The 16,456-nt window shown below is 39.8% G+C and overlaps 1 protein-coding gene across 1 annotated transcript in view; it reads right to left on the reverse strand.

Annotated features, from left to right (window-relative positions):
• Positions 1-13,295: 13,295 nt before the first annotated feature.
• The window catches only part of LOC144537398 (cadherin-12-like), a 102,947-nt gene continuing 99,786 nt past the window's right edge, over positions 13,296-16,456 (reverse strand). The window contains exon 12 of the mRNA XM_078281090.1: positions 13,296-14,660. Within this exon, the coding sequence (XP_078137216.1) occupies positions 14,149-14,660 (512 nt within the window). The 3' untranslated portion in view covers positions 13,296-14,148. The remainder of the gene's footprint in view (positions 14,661-16,456) is intronic.

Below are 16,456 nucleotides of genomic sequence, written 5' to 3' on the forward strand. Positions count from 1 at the left end.
AGACCACTGACACAAAGGTAAGACGCGATATGTTTATTACTTAAGATTTGCTGGTATTGTGGCTGGGTCCTGTGCATTTGCACACAAGTGATCGGCTGTTTTAACTCTTCTCTTGCAATTAATGTTAGCCTTAGCCACCAACTTACTTAGTTACGGTTTACGTTCGTACAGGAAGCATTGGTATACTGGAGATGATTGTGGAGTAGTCAGTATCTTGTTTAGTTATTGCTTGAATCTATTGCAGAATTCGGGAATAGTTGTGATGATGATGATGGGGATTGCATGCTTTGAAGGTTTGCTCAGAATGCCTGATGTAGATTGGATGGATGCAGATTGTTGTGAATTGAGAGCAGTCAGCTCATGGTGTGACATAGCGTTCATGGTGTGATATAGCATTCATGGTGTGATATAGCGTTCATCTGTGCAATTTGTAGTGCAGAACTTGCAGAAGTTGTGTTGTGTGTAGATATGGTCAATTGTACTGGGAATTAAATCAAAATATTAGCAAAAGCCACACATTTGCCCACTGAACTTCAACACATAGCCTATGGTAGGCCAGGCCTATTTTCCTTTCGTAGCTCCTCTCTCTGAGTCTGATGTCACGTCATGTCACATTGTCAACATGGTACATGGATACATGAAGCAGAACATAGTGGGTTATATGTCTAATACTTTTTGAAAACTTAAGGCTTTCTTCTTCATATAACGTGACGGACATCATCACCGTTTTGTATACATTTCTATTTATTTAAATTAGTAAGCTACAGGACAGCGTCTTCCAAAATGAAAGAGAAAAAAAAAATGAATGCGTCGTTGTACCCAGCACTTCTGAAAATGCACTTCCGAATGCGTCTCTGTCCCCAGCACATTTCAAACCAAACTGACGCCCATGCATTTATCAGTGGTTTCCAGAAATGTTACAACTCACTGTTGCAAAACAGAAAAAAAAGGTCTGCTCTGACATCACTGTGGTTAAGGTTGTGCTATACGTTTAGGCATAAAAAATGACTAACTTAGGGAAATATCCTAGCTTGTTAAGTCGTGTTAAAATAGCTACTTGTTTAAGGTTAGAGAATAGTCATTTCCATGGTCAAAATAATCCGTCGGTCAGTAGGAAACAGAAAGCAAACAGTGGTTCTAGACCTTCTAAAAATAACAGATTTAGAGGACTGTGCAGCCTTGGGAGAGGTATTCACACTCTGAGAGCTGTCTAGTGTTAATTAGTAATTTGTTCAATTTCACAGATCTGTGGGCAGATCTTTTCAAGGAATCAGTCTCTTCCACGCTAACTCATTTACTCTACCAGTCGAGCATAGAAGAAAGCTTCAGGCAGGGATGCTCTGCTAAATTCAATACTCTTGAAGCTCTCACTGTCAGCAGATCCAGATCCAAATCGGGTGCCACGTTAACAAGGTGAATTCACACACAAAACCTTGACAGATAATAAAACTACTGAACGTTCACAACAGTTAGATATGTGGATTGCCTTCAGTTTATCTTCCCAAGCATGAGTAAGTGCTGCTTACTGGATACTAACATCCACCTTTTTTATGGCCATAAAACATTGCATTTGGGGTTTGTTTGCTGCATTTTGTTTGGATGATTTGCACTCAAATACCAATAGTTGTTACTATATATATATATAGATACTACCACCGTAGTTGGAGGAGACCTGAGAACTGCATTTTAAATCATCTTGGTGTGGTTCTTTGGAGTTAAAATAGAATAGAACGGACTAGTCAAAAAGTTGAAATAAACCGCTTCAAGCATGATGAATGTGTACATCCTGAACTTAATCCTATATTTCAGGGTATTACCGCGGCAACCAGCTGTGTGATGCTCCCTCTGGCAAAAGAAAAAATACAAATGTATTCATAAATTCATAAATATACTGAAAGAAGCCTAAGAGGAAGATGAATGCAAACAGAGCAACCCTTCCTTTAGAACCCCCCATCACTCTGCTATTCCTTGGTAGTAGTTGGCTTTGTAATAGCACCAGCATGCATGTTTCTCTCTCACCAGGCAGCTCAACCTGTTATGTACCAGCTTTAAAGATAGCATAGATACACACACACACACACACACACAAACACATTCTCTAGGACAGTAACTCCGTAGGAAATGGTCTGTGTCTGTTAGTGTTAGTAAAGCACACAAGCAGCCGATTGGATGGATAAGAGGAATGAGTTCAAACCATGTGTAGTCTACATGTTCAGACTGAACAGAGCACCGAGCATACAGCCCTTAACTCAGTCAGCAGTGAAAAGAGAAGCGGTTTTCTCTTAAGTTAATGAACTGGTAAAGACAATGGTGTCTAAAAGATTTCTGGTGTCACAATTACATTTCCTGCTTCAGAACATAAAGAACGTAATACAGCATCAAAGTATCTTCTTCGGCGCCGTTTGTCGACCATAAAAAACAAACTTGTGAGAATATCTTTTTCTGTATAAAAAAGAGTAAAGAACAACTGCAACACTAGTGTGATGTACCTTCTTAGCAATATAACAAGAACTGCTTGATTCCTATATAAATAGAAAGAATAACATGCAAATTGGCATTAATTTCCCTTTGCTATTAGTCCTTTGTAAGATTTAGTGGCCTTGTGTCAAACACTTAACAATCACTGGCCGTGTCATTATGACTTTTGAAGAGGGCTTAAGAAAATCTGAGTTAATGACACTAATGTCATACATTTAATATTATTAAATTAATAGCCAAGCATGAGTGAAAAGGTGAAAGAGTTGATTGTAAGGTGAGGCAAAAGGCACATTAACCTGCCGTTGAGAAGATGCAATCATCTTTTTTCAGTTTTATATTGTGTCATTCAGTGGTGTAGTCTACGTGCTAGGCAGGTATACGCAGTATACCCATTAAGAAAGCTCCAGCATGTCCATATACCTTCTTTAAAATGCCCAATGACACAAACAACATACTTTCCATTATATTTTGGATATATTTGGAATTGTCATCTGTGTTTTTCTTCTTCGCATAGACTAAATAAAGGTACTTCCACCGTACATTTGTGAATAAAAGTTATCTGAATGCAGGAAATGAAGCCTTTGACACTCAAAATAACCCTGGGGGAGGACAGCCAGACCCCCCACTATGATATGCCCCCCTCCCCCAAAGGCAGATTCTGGCCCATATATATAGGCCAATATATTTATATACAGTACAGTATACCCACTACAATACAATAGACTACACCACTGGTGTGATTGCCATATTAAAGCCTGAGAGGATGAGTGTGGGCCGGAGTACAAAATGCATGCTGGGATATTGTGGCGTTTTAATGTTTAATGCATCTCTTTCCTCTCTTGCTATTTATCACCCGGAGCAGTAATATCCAGTGAAGTCAGGATTGAGGTGAAGATCGAAAATCGACGTAGAACTTACTGTACTGTATATGTTGCTTGTTGAACTACGAAATGTCACTAAAGAAGAAGAAGATGTAGAAGAAGAAGAAGAAGAAGAAGAAGAAGAAGAAGAAGAAGAAGAAGAAGAAGAAGAAGACAAGACAATATCTACTTTATTGATCCCCAGGGGGGAAATTACATTTTTTACTCTGTTCATATATATTACACATTACACACAGGCCCAAAAGTCACACACATGCACAAACAGGCACTAATGGAAATATGTCAGAAAGAGGGGGCTGCCCATTAAAGGCGCCTCGAGCAGTTGGGGGTTTGGTGCCTTGCTCAAGATCACCTCAGCAGTGCCCAGGAACTAAAACCCTAAAAATAGCATAAAACTATGCAATCTAGTAAGTGGATTATTTAACATTCCAAAATTAAACTATCAATGTTCTCCCATGAGAAGAGCTACAGTAAGTGTTCAGTTGCTCGGTGTTCTGAAGTGTATTTGTTCCCCACCAGCTCTGCCATTCCTGCTGAGTAGAAATAATTGATTGCAATACCGTAATATTTTTTAAATATGTTAGGAATCATAGCGCTACTGGAAAACAGCGACAAGTTATAAAATAAAGACACTACATGCACTCAAAAAAATGATTCAAGCCCTTCTTAGAGGTGACACATTTAAATATGATTTGCTTTATTTAAATATATCTATTTAAGATCATATGTATACACATTTAAGTGGTTTAACTAAAAATGTATTAATAGCTCCACCTAAGAGGTGCGGTCCACATGTCCACATCTTTCAGTTTCCGCCCATCTCTTCATCCTCCGGCTGCAACGCGAAGGTAACGTTTGGAGGACGCTGCAAAATAAAAGGGGGAAATCCGCTACTTGGTAAGTGTTCGTTTTCTGTAGTAGATTAGAAAGTATCAAACTGTCAAATAACGTTAATTCCATATTACTGACCGGAATGTGTGCAACAGTTGAGCGAGCCGAATTTCACTCTTCAAAGTTGAAGGGAGTTGGTGGCTAGGTAGTGCTAAGTTTAGACTTTTAACGTTACTGTTTATTGACATATAGCGTTAGAGGCCACACATTGACTGCTTTGGTTAACTTAGCTATTTGTTGCTCTTCGTCGCCGCAATATTGGACCGGGCAAAACTGGCCTGTAGACAAAAGTAAAAGAATGTGTGTGTGTGTGTGTGTGTGTGTGTGTGTGTCCAACCCCTGTGGAGCCCTGCATCACTGTGTCTGTCCCCTTATTTCTCTGTCCATCTTTATTAAACATTTGCAGTGTTTTCTGTGTTTGTGGTGTTCAGGCACTGGCGACTGAGGATGCAGAAAGGGACGTAGCAACCACAGTCATGGAGATTTACGTATACGAAGAGATGGGGATCAGGAGCCTGAGGATGTTGGAGTTGTGATTGAAGGCATCAAAGTCCTGAGCAACTTGGGCAGTGTCATCATGGGCTTCGTCATGCTTTTTGGGCTCATTTATGCCCTTGATTTGAGTTTTCCAGACAACCTCAAATACACTTTCGAGTTTTTCCAGAAGATCATAATGAATTTGGATGGGCACAAGCTGAATGCAAAGATACAACAGCTGAAAATCAAGTCGTTTGCATAAGAGAACAAAACCATGTGACAATCTACCTTGATGGAGGGTTTAAGACCTGAGATTACTTGGGCTAAGTAAGTTTGCCCATTTCACCTCTCCATCATAATTTCTTGACTCTAACTCCTCTGTTCATCTCTACTTATTTGATTTCATGACTCTTGAGTTGGATTTAAATTGATCTAAAAACAGCTCAACACGCTGTATTTTACTTTGATTGTGAGTGGCCAGAACCTTTTTTTTTTTTTATGTTGCAAGTGACATTTACGTGAAGTTCTTTTTAAATGAATTCCTTGCTGGTTATAATCACTCAGAATGTTTCGTGATTTTTTTCTCTTTCTTTTGCTAGTCTTAACAGTGGTCCACAATACTTGTTTCTGTTACCAGCTATGATAACACACCAACCACCAAGGCTCTTCAATTTAAATGAACAGTAGTGGGGAATGTTGTATTTGCCATAGCCTATTGGTTATAGATGCCAATTGCAGATTTTTTTCTTTCCCTTTATGTAATGGCAGTTCAAGGCAAGCAACTACAACATACTTATCCAATCCTATAGCAGGAGTGTCAAACTCAACTTCACTAAGGGCAACACTGGACAATGAGAATTGCATTAAGGGCCAACATGTATAGTTAATTGACATGCTTTTATTTCATCGAAAGTCAAATATTTTTGACTGTATTATTGCATGTCTCATATAGCTTTCTTAATTACAGTTTGGTCGACATTAAGCCCTAAAAAGTCAGCAAAAAAGTTCCTTAGCCATCATAGAGTTCAACAAATTCAGCAAAATAATGATTACCTTTTTTACAGCAACCTGTTTCACACCCTGAATATGAAAACTCTGCTTCTGTGGGAATTTCTGAGCATGTCAAAGTCGGCAAATCTGCCAAATTCTACTTTGAGTGTCCCGTAATTAGTTTGAAAACAGTTCTGTCTTTTTGGTTTGGTGCACATCTAGGCGGGCCAAAATTGATTGTAAACCTGAATTGATATGCAGGGCCGGACCAAAATGTGCATGGGGCAGGATTTGGCCCACGGCCCTTGAGTTGACACGTGTAAGCTATAGTGTCTTTGTTGTTGAGATTTGGGATAGCTTGGCATTCATTTTGTTATTTCAAGTTCATATACTTGTGTTTTATCTAGTAAAAAAGTTAATATGTTGATATTTTTGTTTAAAGATGCCCTCCAGACATTATTAGTATTAAGACTCTGCTTGGAACAATAATTTCTGTCTTTTTTTTTACGCAGAAAAAGTATTCCTTTCACATGTAAATCCTTAAAAGGGGAATTTACTCCTACCTCATTAGAATTTCCAGAATCTATGAATTTGCACATTTATTAAGTTTTCCATGTCCAGTGGTGCAGTAACATGCACATGTTATTGCGTGCATGTGTTACATGCATGCAGTACTGCACACCCATGTTCAGTGTATGTGCACTTTACAGCTTCAAGTTTCTACATCACATTAATATTAATTGAATATTGGATCAGACATCTGGCAGTAGGCCTGTCCTATAAAACTGGATTTTCACTGAGCTTGGAGAAAATTCCCACTTTGAGCAGATGAGTGTGAAAATAGTCTTTTATGTCTCAAACTCTGCACATACATGTTTGAGATTCACTGTGTAGAATAATGTAGATTGGATGGCACTTCAGTGATCCCCACAGTGGAAGTTCACATTATCGCAGCTATGTTTGGTGAGCTGTGGTAATATGTGAATGTCCCCTGTGGGGATCAATAAAGTCAATTCTATTTGACATCATTCAGCACAGTGAAGCTCAAACATCCAACAGGAGGAACAAGAAGAAAAACATATTTTTGAGTGGAGGGGCTCTAAGTAACAAATGTTCAAATCTTTATGTATTTCAATGAAAAAGTGTCAACCAGGTTGTTTTCATGTGTATGTTAATGGGGGATCAACTTAAAAAAATAATTTATATATTTAATTTCCTTTCCAATAATTATGTACGTTTGAGTTGGACAAATGTAAATCAATTTCATTTAGCTAATGTAATCATTTCATTTCAGCTGAATTTGATAAAAATGTATTAGGCTAACTCAATGACATACTGTTGTATCTATTTGATAAAAATAATTTAGGCTCACTCATTTATATTCTGTTGTATCTATTTGATATAAATGAGTTAGGCTAACTGATTTACATTTCGTTGAATGGATGTACTTAGATGTACTTAGTTTGAGTTGGGGCTACATATATTTATTGGATGGAAATCCTGCTCACAATTTAATTGAGTTCATCCAATGAGTTATTTTTTTGAGTGTGTGTTTAGAATTTAGAAATTTTCACACATGCTTCAGAAACCGTGTGGACGGATTTAAAACATTACTTTGCAGCTTCATTTTTCTGTAATACAGGGAAAATAAAAAATAAAGGGAAAATGCAATGCTTTCACTGTGTTCTTTTTAACCCATGTCTCCAGTGTAACACCAGCGATAGGGCTGTGTGTGGTAGCTGAGACTTTAAAGTGTTCATATTATGCTCATTTTCAGGTTCATAATTGTATTTAGAGGTTATATCAGAATAGGTTTACCTGGTTTAATTTTCAAAAAACACCATATTTTTGTTGTACTGCACATTGCTGCAGCTCCTCTTTTCACCCTGTGTGTTGAGCTCTCCGTTTTAGCTACAGAGTGAGACATCTCACTTCTGTTCCATCTTTGTTGGGAGTTGCACATGCGCAGTAGCTAGGTAAGCACTGCTAGCTAGTCAGTTGCAGAGTATGAGGGCGTGCCACGCTAGCAGCTAGGCGAGCAATATAACATTTCTTACAAAGTGACGGAACGTTCACGTTCGGCACGGAAGTAAAGGCTGGACTACAATAGAGCTGTTTAGAGCAGTTTGTGAACAGTGTTTTCTGTTGGAGATGGTAAGTCCCTTTGGGGTGGACTTTGAACTGTTTCACTTTGTAAACCTATAACGTGCACAAAAAAAAATATATAACACAATAAAGCAAACCATAATATGAGCACTTTAAGTTATTTCCAAGTGAATGAGCTGTACATGTAGCTTGACATTGCAGTGGCATTGGTGCTCCCACCCCTCCTCACTTAAATGGGGTGTGACACCAAAACAATCCAATACTCAGCATTTAGGCTTAATAAAGATATAATACTTTGCAGGATTTTTCCTAGGTGCAACTAAAAAACTGTCAACTTATGTAAATTGCCTGTGCAATCAATTGCACTCTTGTTTCTCCGTCAGTTAATGTCTTAATTATTGCTGAACACTCAGTAAACATGTTCTTAAAGTGTAATAATGACTGCTGTGTTTACTTACATGCCATTCTCTTGAGGTTAGTCACCGCCGCTGCTGCTGCTGTTGCTGCATAATTTTAAGGGTTAACAAAGGTTAGTGGCCACAAATGTATGCACAACAAGATCAGCGCATTCCCGTAAAGCAAACCTGTCAGCTTAGAGAGCACCCGGCAGCAGTGGTGACGGCTTTATTTCCATATGCATAAACACTCTCAGAAAATACCCTTAGATGCAGAATAATTCAGTCACAAAGTGACTGGTTTTAATTGAAGAACCCATATGTATCAGATCTACAGTCCCTAACCGCATACGTCTGCAATACAGGGGTTCATTTCATAATCTGAAGCAAACTGAGATGTAATAACAAAGAGTGGTCTTTGTGGTGCTGTGTGTTCATTTATTTCAGTCTAAGCAAATTGTTCAGTGCCCACAACAATAGAAGAGTTTATTCAATAGGTACTGTGACAAGTCTTCTTTGTTAAAACATGACAGCTGTACTTTACTTGCATGACTAAGACATTGAAATGCTGTAAACACTTTGGTTCACAACCAAACAATTCTGCCATAGTTTTTTTTGGGGGGGCATTTTTAGGCCTTTATTTTCACAGGACAGATGAAGACATGAAAGAGGGGGAATGACATGCAGCAAAGGGCCGTAGGTCGGAGAGGAGTAAACCTCTATACACGTGCACCTGCTCTACCAACTGAGCTAACTCAGCCTCGAATGCTCCCATAATTTGAACGATCTGTAAGTTGTGATGTTTCCCTACGGTAAGTCAGATGTTGCCACATCTTTCCTGTGGCAAATAAACGTTGCTGTTGTGTACAATTATAGAAAATACATGGCTTGTAGGGAAGAGGACATTTTGATTTAATGGAGTCACTCACACTGTTGGTGGAATACTGGCAGTAAAAGGCTAGAGAGGAAACTGGACAATGAGACTGGACAGTGCTGTTCACTGGGGCACAGAGGGTTGAACCCGATCCAACATAAACAGAATCAATGCCATCATTTCTTTTTGCTTTGGCTTGTGGTAATAGCAGCTCTCCCTTGAGCTATTGCATAGATCGTTCCAGTGGTCTCATGTTTATGCATAGCACTCCCACGCCCACCTCCTCTCCCTGCTTCCGCTGATGTTTGTGTTTGGTCTGTCTATGCTGACTAGTGCTACATGGTGAGTATATATGAACAGTGCAAAAATGCTGTGTTTGGGAAACACCATGCAGGGGAAACAGCAATGAAAATATGGTGTTTAGTGATCACAAATAGGGGTAACCCCGAATTGTTGAATATGCAATGACTTCGACTGCCAATCTCACCGTTGAATCTTTGCACAGACGTTATAAAAATGAGGATCACGCCATTTTGGCTATATGGGGTGCTCAATATCGGATTTTACATATAACTACCCGTTTTATCTCAAAAAGTTGACAGCATATTATGATATAAATAGGCCTATCAACACATAATGCTGTCAATAAAAATGTGCAAAGAAAGAAGCTTTTAATAAGTCTTTTTAAAGTGTGTGAATGAATAAGACTTTAAAAAGGCCGCCCTATTGCAGATTTAAGTTTCACTTTCCATGAACTGTGACCGATGGAGGAACATCTTGGCAGCAGGGATTTAAACCTTTAACTGAAAATGTCTGGTAAAAGAAAATCTAAAGTGTGGGTGTAATTTGAAATACCGCCCGATACAGGAGCACAGCCGTGATCCAGTGGGCAGCCCACGGCATGATCCATCCGCCCCGGTGATCACCAAATCCTGCACACCAGACCAGGGCCGTGCAGAGACCTTTTGAGAGGCAGGGGCTCCAAATTCAAAAAAGGGCACATGGAACAAGATTTGTTAACAATATATGTCATCTTTATTTTAAAAACTGTAAACTTTACATTTTCAACATAATACTAAATCCACAATACTGTACACCTCAAAATGAAATATGGAGCCTTACATTAGACTACATTCACACAAATATATCCAAAAAATGCAACTGTTGTCCAAGCAAAATGTAATCTTACATACAGTATCCAAACTGTATATAGAAAGTGCAATATGACATTTTACATAATACTAAATCCATAATACTGTACACCTCAAAATGAAATATAGAGGCTTACAGTAGATTACCACAAATACAGGATAATGAGATATCAAACCAGATAAACAGTTTAATTGTAGCCTATAACTGCAACCTGAGCTGACTATCAGATTTCTGTAGCAGTGGGCTAGTAGGCTTTGAATCAGAAAGGGATTTGCAAAGGTATGCAGCATGTTTCAGATTATTTTCTCAAAATATAAGGATGTCCTTTATTAATGAGTCAAAATGTATAGACCACCAACCTACACCGCAGACTACAAATAACCTAAGCTAATTTACCAAAGAAGTGATATGTTCTTTTAAGTGGGCTGCTGGTTTAGAGGCAGAAAGCACACACACACTCACACACACACACACACACACACACACTTCTGTTAACCTACAGAGAACTGCTGCTGCTGCACACACACCCACCCACTTCTGTTAACCTACAGAGAACTGCAGCTGCTGCACACACACACACACTTCTGTTAACCTACAGAGAACTGCTGCAGTCTTCTCTTGTGTATCAGATAATGAAACGGTGACGCTATAAGGCTATCACACGATGAGTACATAGAGTGGCCGCAGCAGCTCGTGAAATGTCACTACTTCAAAGTTAGCTGCCGCTGCCACAAATTTAGCTTGTCTGCTGGCTGTTTTAATCCTGGAGGAGACTCGTTATCTAGCGGCAGCGGCTAGAGGCCTCTATAACAAACCAAATGTGCATGCATGCATTCTCATTCACTTCAAAAGCCTCTTGCTGGCCGTGCCGCCGATGGACTCACTTGTATCTAAGTGGGGCGCCTGGCAGGAAGCGGACATGTGTCACGCGATAACCCTGGTCATCATGTAACATGAAGGTTTAGGTTGTTTTATCTAGCTAATTATTATTGTTAAATATTCTTCTTAAACCGACCATTTGTGGGCCATCGTCAAAGAAAAAATATGAAGAAAAAAAATCTGGACAAAAAAAGGGCCATGAGGAGCAAAAGGGGCAGGTGCTCAAGCACCCGTAGCCCCTCCCCCCGTCCTGCACATGCATGCACCAGACCAGCAAGCAGCGGCAATATATGCAATGAGGCAACGTTTGCGTTTGTGGCAGAAAAACATTATGACAAAAGGATTGTGAAAGAAGATAGAGCACGCGCGGCAGGACAGTCTTTTACTCTGTGCGCTCTGCTTTTTGTCACCGGGGGCGCGTGCAGCTTCTGCCTGCTTGACACGCAAGTGTGCGCTCCGAACCTCTTTCAATTAATCTTCTACACCCCTGCAACACTTATACAAAAAGACGCTACTCATTTTATGTCTCTGTCCTAATTGGTTGCATGTTATTGCTCATTAGTTTGTTGTTTTGTTTTTTTGATGAGGACAGTTTCCATTATTAAGTTTGTTTTATGCTGATATATGTCTGCCCTCATGAGCTAACTCACTCTCCTTTCTTTCGAAAATGTGACTACATTGTTGGTGGAAGTAACAGACCACCATGACCAATACAAGAAGCGATTGTATGGCTGTAGGAAGTTCCGTTATGTCACTCTTGTTGCAATGCCTTATGCCTGCAAGGGTCATAGATTACTTAATGTCCATTCAAACACTTTAGTGCACATTTACTGAAGTTCAGCCTTGAGGGCTACCTATTGGATGTAATAGGGAGAGACAGAAAGCGGAATCGCTTCACATCCATCGGTAGAGGCTCTGCATTGTATGGCACTGACTGCTTTGGCTTTCATCCAGACCTTCCATTATGTCGTCACCAGACCATGGCAAAAAAGGTCTGAGCCAATCCATTCAGTGACTGGGAAATAGGGTAATTTTGATACCTTACTGAAGCCTCTGTGTTATTTGTAATTATTGAACCTTGATTGCCTTTTTACTCAGCATGGGTATGTTTAGCCGAATCCGGAAACACTTCATTTAAAAGCCTTTAATTTTTGATTGGTCCGAAGAAAACCAATCAACTGTAAAGTAGCCCAAAGTCATTTATCTCTTCCAGAAAGGTTGTGCTGTCTTGTTAGCGGGATTTAGGACAGAAGTTCACATGCAATGCATGCAGTGCAATTCACATTATTTGATTATATGTCATTTGATGGAGAATATGAAAGGTAGGGACTGAAGATGACTTTTCTTTTACAGTAAAATGACATGCAGGTAATGTTTACCATGGTCACTATTGTAGTTTAGCATGTTAACATGGTAAAGGCTAATGGGATATAAAAACTGTTGGACATTGGGAATTGAAGGTTTGACCTGATTATGGGGCTGGATTAAATGTGAGGGCATCACAGAAATTCAGCAATCCATTCAGTGGAGAACATGAGTATCTGTACCAAAGTTGCTCACAACCCATTCAAAAGTTGTCATAGTTGTCACACTGAACCAGAAATGTCCAATGGTGGCTCTAGAAGAAATGTCAGTGACCACTAAAATCATTTAGGTACATTTTCTAAGAGCCATGAATGTCTGGACCAATTCATCTGGTAGATGTTAAGAAATGTAACTTCATTATTCATACATTTGACCAGTTGCGGGTGTTACATCAAGAGTCAGGGGATCACCATAGTAATTAGGATTCATCCTCTAGGGCTGTTTGGTTATTTGTGTGGCAGTCTATATTTGTTGAGCATTTACTGTTGACCAAGGTGGTAGGCCAACGGACCAAAATTTCTGATCTTTATTGAGATTATATGTTGTTCCGAACCCAAATGTTGTGTTTCCTGCTTTAAGCAGACACATCAATGCAACAGCTCTCTCCAGAACTATTGTTTTACGTTTCTACAATTCCACTTAATGTACCGATCAGCTCTAGAGTGCTTTGCCCTATTCATACTACTTGCAGACAGCCTCAGTACTGTATTTTTTAATGCAGTGGTGGATTAACTTTAAATATTAGATCATATGTAATGTGAGCCAAATAAGTGAACACAAAAGGGAACTTCTCCAAGTGTGGTTTATTTAAGAAACATGTGTTTATTACATGACTGAACTGCAGTATTTAGCCCTAATAATTGTTTTTACAACTCTAGTACAAGTCTATTCACAGGACCCACCTAACAGAAACATACATTTTCATGTGGGCCTTTTAATTACAAAAATCCCTTGTGTGTCTGCAAAAATAAAAAATACAGATTGATGACTGAGAGATAAATAGATAAATACACAATAATCAAATCAAACTCAATCAGCCAATAAATAAATAGAAGAATAAATAACATTCAAAACATCTTTGGCCAAACTCGGGCCACTTCGTTGTCCCCACAGACTTGACATTGGTCTTGGTAGATGCCTCAGCCAGTCAGAGCACAGTATGCTGACTGAATAAGCTTAACCTGTGGGGTTGTAAGGATCAACACTGGATATGTGGCATGAAATAGCAAGTGAAAGAACAATTATATTGAGGCACTTTTAAGGATGTTCTAGGAAATGACAACATTTCCGTATATATGCGTATTCCCCAAGAGGAAACAAAACATAAGACGAGAACATTCCATTGAAAGGTAATTGAATGGCTGCTTGGCTCATCTAATCATGTTTCCTTATGTTCCCTCATTTTCTCCTTTTTTTTCTTCTTTTTTTTTTACAATTTTGGGACTGAGCATGGTAAAGTACCACATAAAATAGAAAACAGTGAGCTGGAAAAAAAGATGAAAACAGATAACATGGGAGGAAAACAATGGTAAAATGTGTGTGTGTGTGTGTGTGTGTGTGTGTGTGTGTGTGTGTGTGTGTGTGCGTGTGTGTGTGTGTGTGTGTGTCATCAACCAAAAGAACATTGTTACATATTTGCTTTTCGAGTCTGTGAAAAACATCAATGTGTGTTCTCCGTGGTGGTTGAGTCCGACTGAGTTTCTGACTGTTCCCCAAATATCCCTGCTAGTGTCTTAAAGCGGGGCCCCCAGTCATTGAGGTAATCATAGTCCTCTTCGAGGTCTATGGCGAAGGACTCGATGGAGCTTAGCGACTCGGCGACAGAGCCGTCTCCCTCGTAAGCGTACGTGGCCAGGGAGTCATAGGGCGGTGCCAAGTTGTCCACGTCGTGCTCTTTCAGACGCTGGTTGATGAAATCTCGGATGTCGGCGCTGTCCTGAGAGACAGGTGGCCTGGGACCTCTCTTCATCTCAGGTTTGACGTCCCTGCGGAACAGGTTCTCTTTGACAACCTTAGGATTGCGAAGTGTCCCCATGTCAAATGCGTGCGTGTCCTCCTCTCCCCCTCCTTCGTCGTCATAGTGGATCACATTATCCCGGATGTCCTCCTTGGATGACATGAGTGTTTCCTTTTTCTTTTGCCGTCTCAAGCCCACATAGAGGACCACGATTACTGGGGGAACAAATTGAATGCAGAATTACATGTTAGACTAATGTCCACACACCCACATTACTCAGTCTTAAACACATTTTCTGTCAGGAAAAGACAGAATTTTGAGATGCCAAGATGTGATTTTCTTTTTTAGCTATGTTAGCATCATGGCTATAGGTATGGCAATGACGGTTGATCGGTTGGTCGGTCCACCCCTTTGGTCCAGCATTTGTGGTCTTTAGTCAGACAATTTTAGGATGGAATGCCATGGAATTTGATACAGATATTCATGTCCCCCCTCAGCATGAGTTTTAATGACTTTGGTACTGACATTTCAACTAGCACCACCAGCAGGTCTTAATGTTATTTTCACAAACACTTTGGTTTATCGCCCAATATCTGTAAAACTAATCACCTTCCCATTAGCCTCAGCTGTACGTTGTGTTAATGATTAGCATGCTTACAAACCAGCATTGTCAATGTAAGTTAGAATACTGATGTTGACAAATACTCCACCGTAGCTGTGGGGTATTTTAGATGTCTGGTTTACATGTAACCTACAGTATGTATTAGCAGAATTGCAATGATGTAGTAAAATCCTGCTTGTCACTGAGATAAAGGATCAAAATCCATTGAAACTATCATAAGTTACCTTGACATCTAAATTTCATTTTTTTCCACAAATTTCATCCACATTTGGCCCAGTTTGACCTGCAAATCAATGCCTTGTGGGAATTGAATTGCTTTTGGTGGCTCAGAGCAAATAATGTGGGCTGGCAGCATTACATACTTAGAATAGATAGCACAAGAACTGTAAGCACTGTTGGAAAAAATACCGCTGAGAATAGACCCAAAGCACACCGTTTACTGTTTTATCATGCAACCCTTCAGAGGTTGCTTGAGGTTCTGCACACGTTACACACTGTAGTGCCACAGTGTGCTTTTCAACCCATAATGTTACAATACATTTACTTCTCTCCCTTTCCTCTTTCAGTGCAATCTGTCTCCCTCTGTGTCCCTCTCTCTGTCTCCTCTGTGAAATATGCAGTAAAATGTGTTTTTCCTCTGGGTTTTTAATATACAGTTGCATCTAGGCAGAAGAGCAATGGCCAGGACAAAACTGGAATCATTCAGGTGAAAGAGTCCAATAAATACGTGAAAGTATACTTAAGTAGGTCTCTTCCTTTCATCCTTGCTGTATCACATTTCCTTTCAGCCTCCCTTAACTCCCAAGCGATTTTATCTACCTGTGTATAGTGTGCCAGCTCCCCCCAGTGGCACCTACGTAGACTTCAACAACAGTCAGCTATTATAGGACACAGTGGTTGAAGGCAGTTTGTCACTGGGTGCAGTCAATCCACATCAGTTTGTAAGAGACAGCAATGCAGATGAAAGTCTCTGCACCGCTCGGTTTAATTTACCTCATCATTCCTTCGCACAGGACAACTGGGTCATCCTGACAAATCCTGCACAGGAACTAAGTGGCTCTATGGAAATGTTCTTGGTGTGAGTTCTGATTTTCTCTGCCACTTTCCTTCTCAGGGACAGCATGAGAGTTTGGCGTCAGCCTCAGCCTTGGGGGCGAATCGATTTGGAGCTTTGAAGACATTCCTCTCACATGCAGTGAACACACCAACACTACAGCACACCACTACAGTGGACTGTGTGCTTTCATGTTCCCTCACATGAAAAACATTGAAATCTAAGCTGAGTTCTTTTTACATGAATACATTCATGAAGGTAATGAAAAATGATTCATGATGAGGCATAGCTGGAGTATAACAGTGCCGGACTACATGTTAGAGAGAGAAAGTGAA

The sequence above is a fragment of the Sander vitreus genome, chromosome 22, assembly GCF_031162955.1.
Source record: "Sander vitreus isolate 19-12246 chromosome 22, sanVit1, whole genome shotgun sequence".
NCBI classification, from domain to species: domain Eukaryota; kingdom Metazoa; phylum Chordata; class Actinopteri; order Perciformes; family Percidae; genus Sander; species Sander vitreus.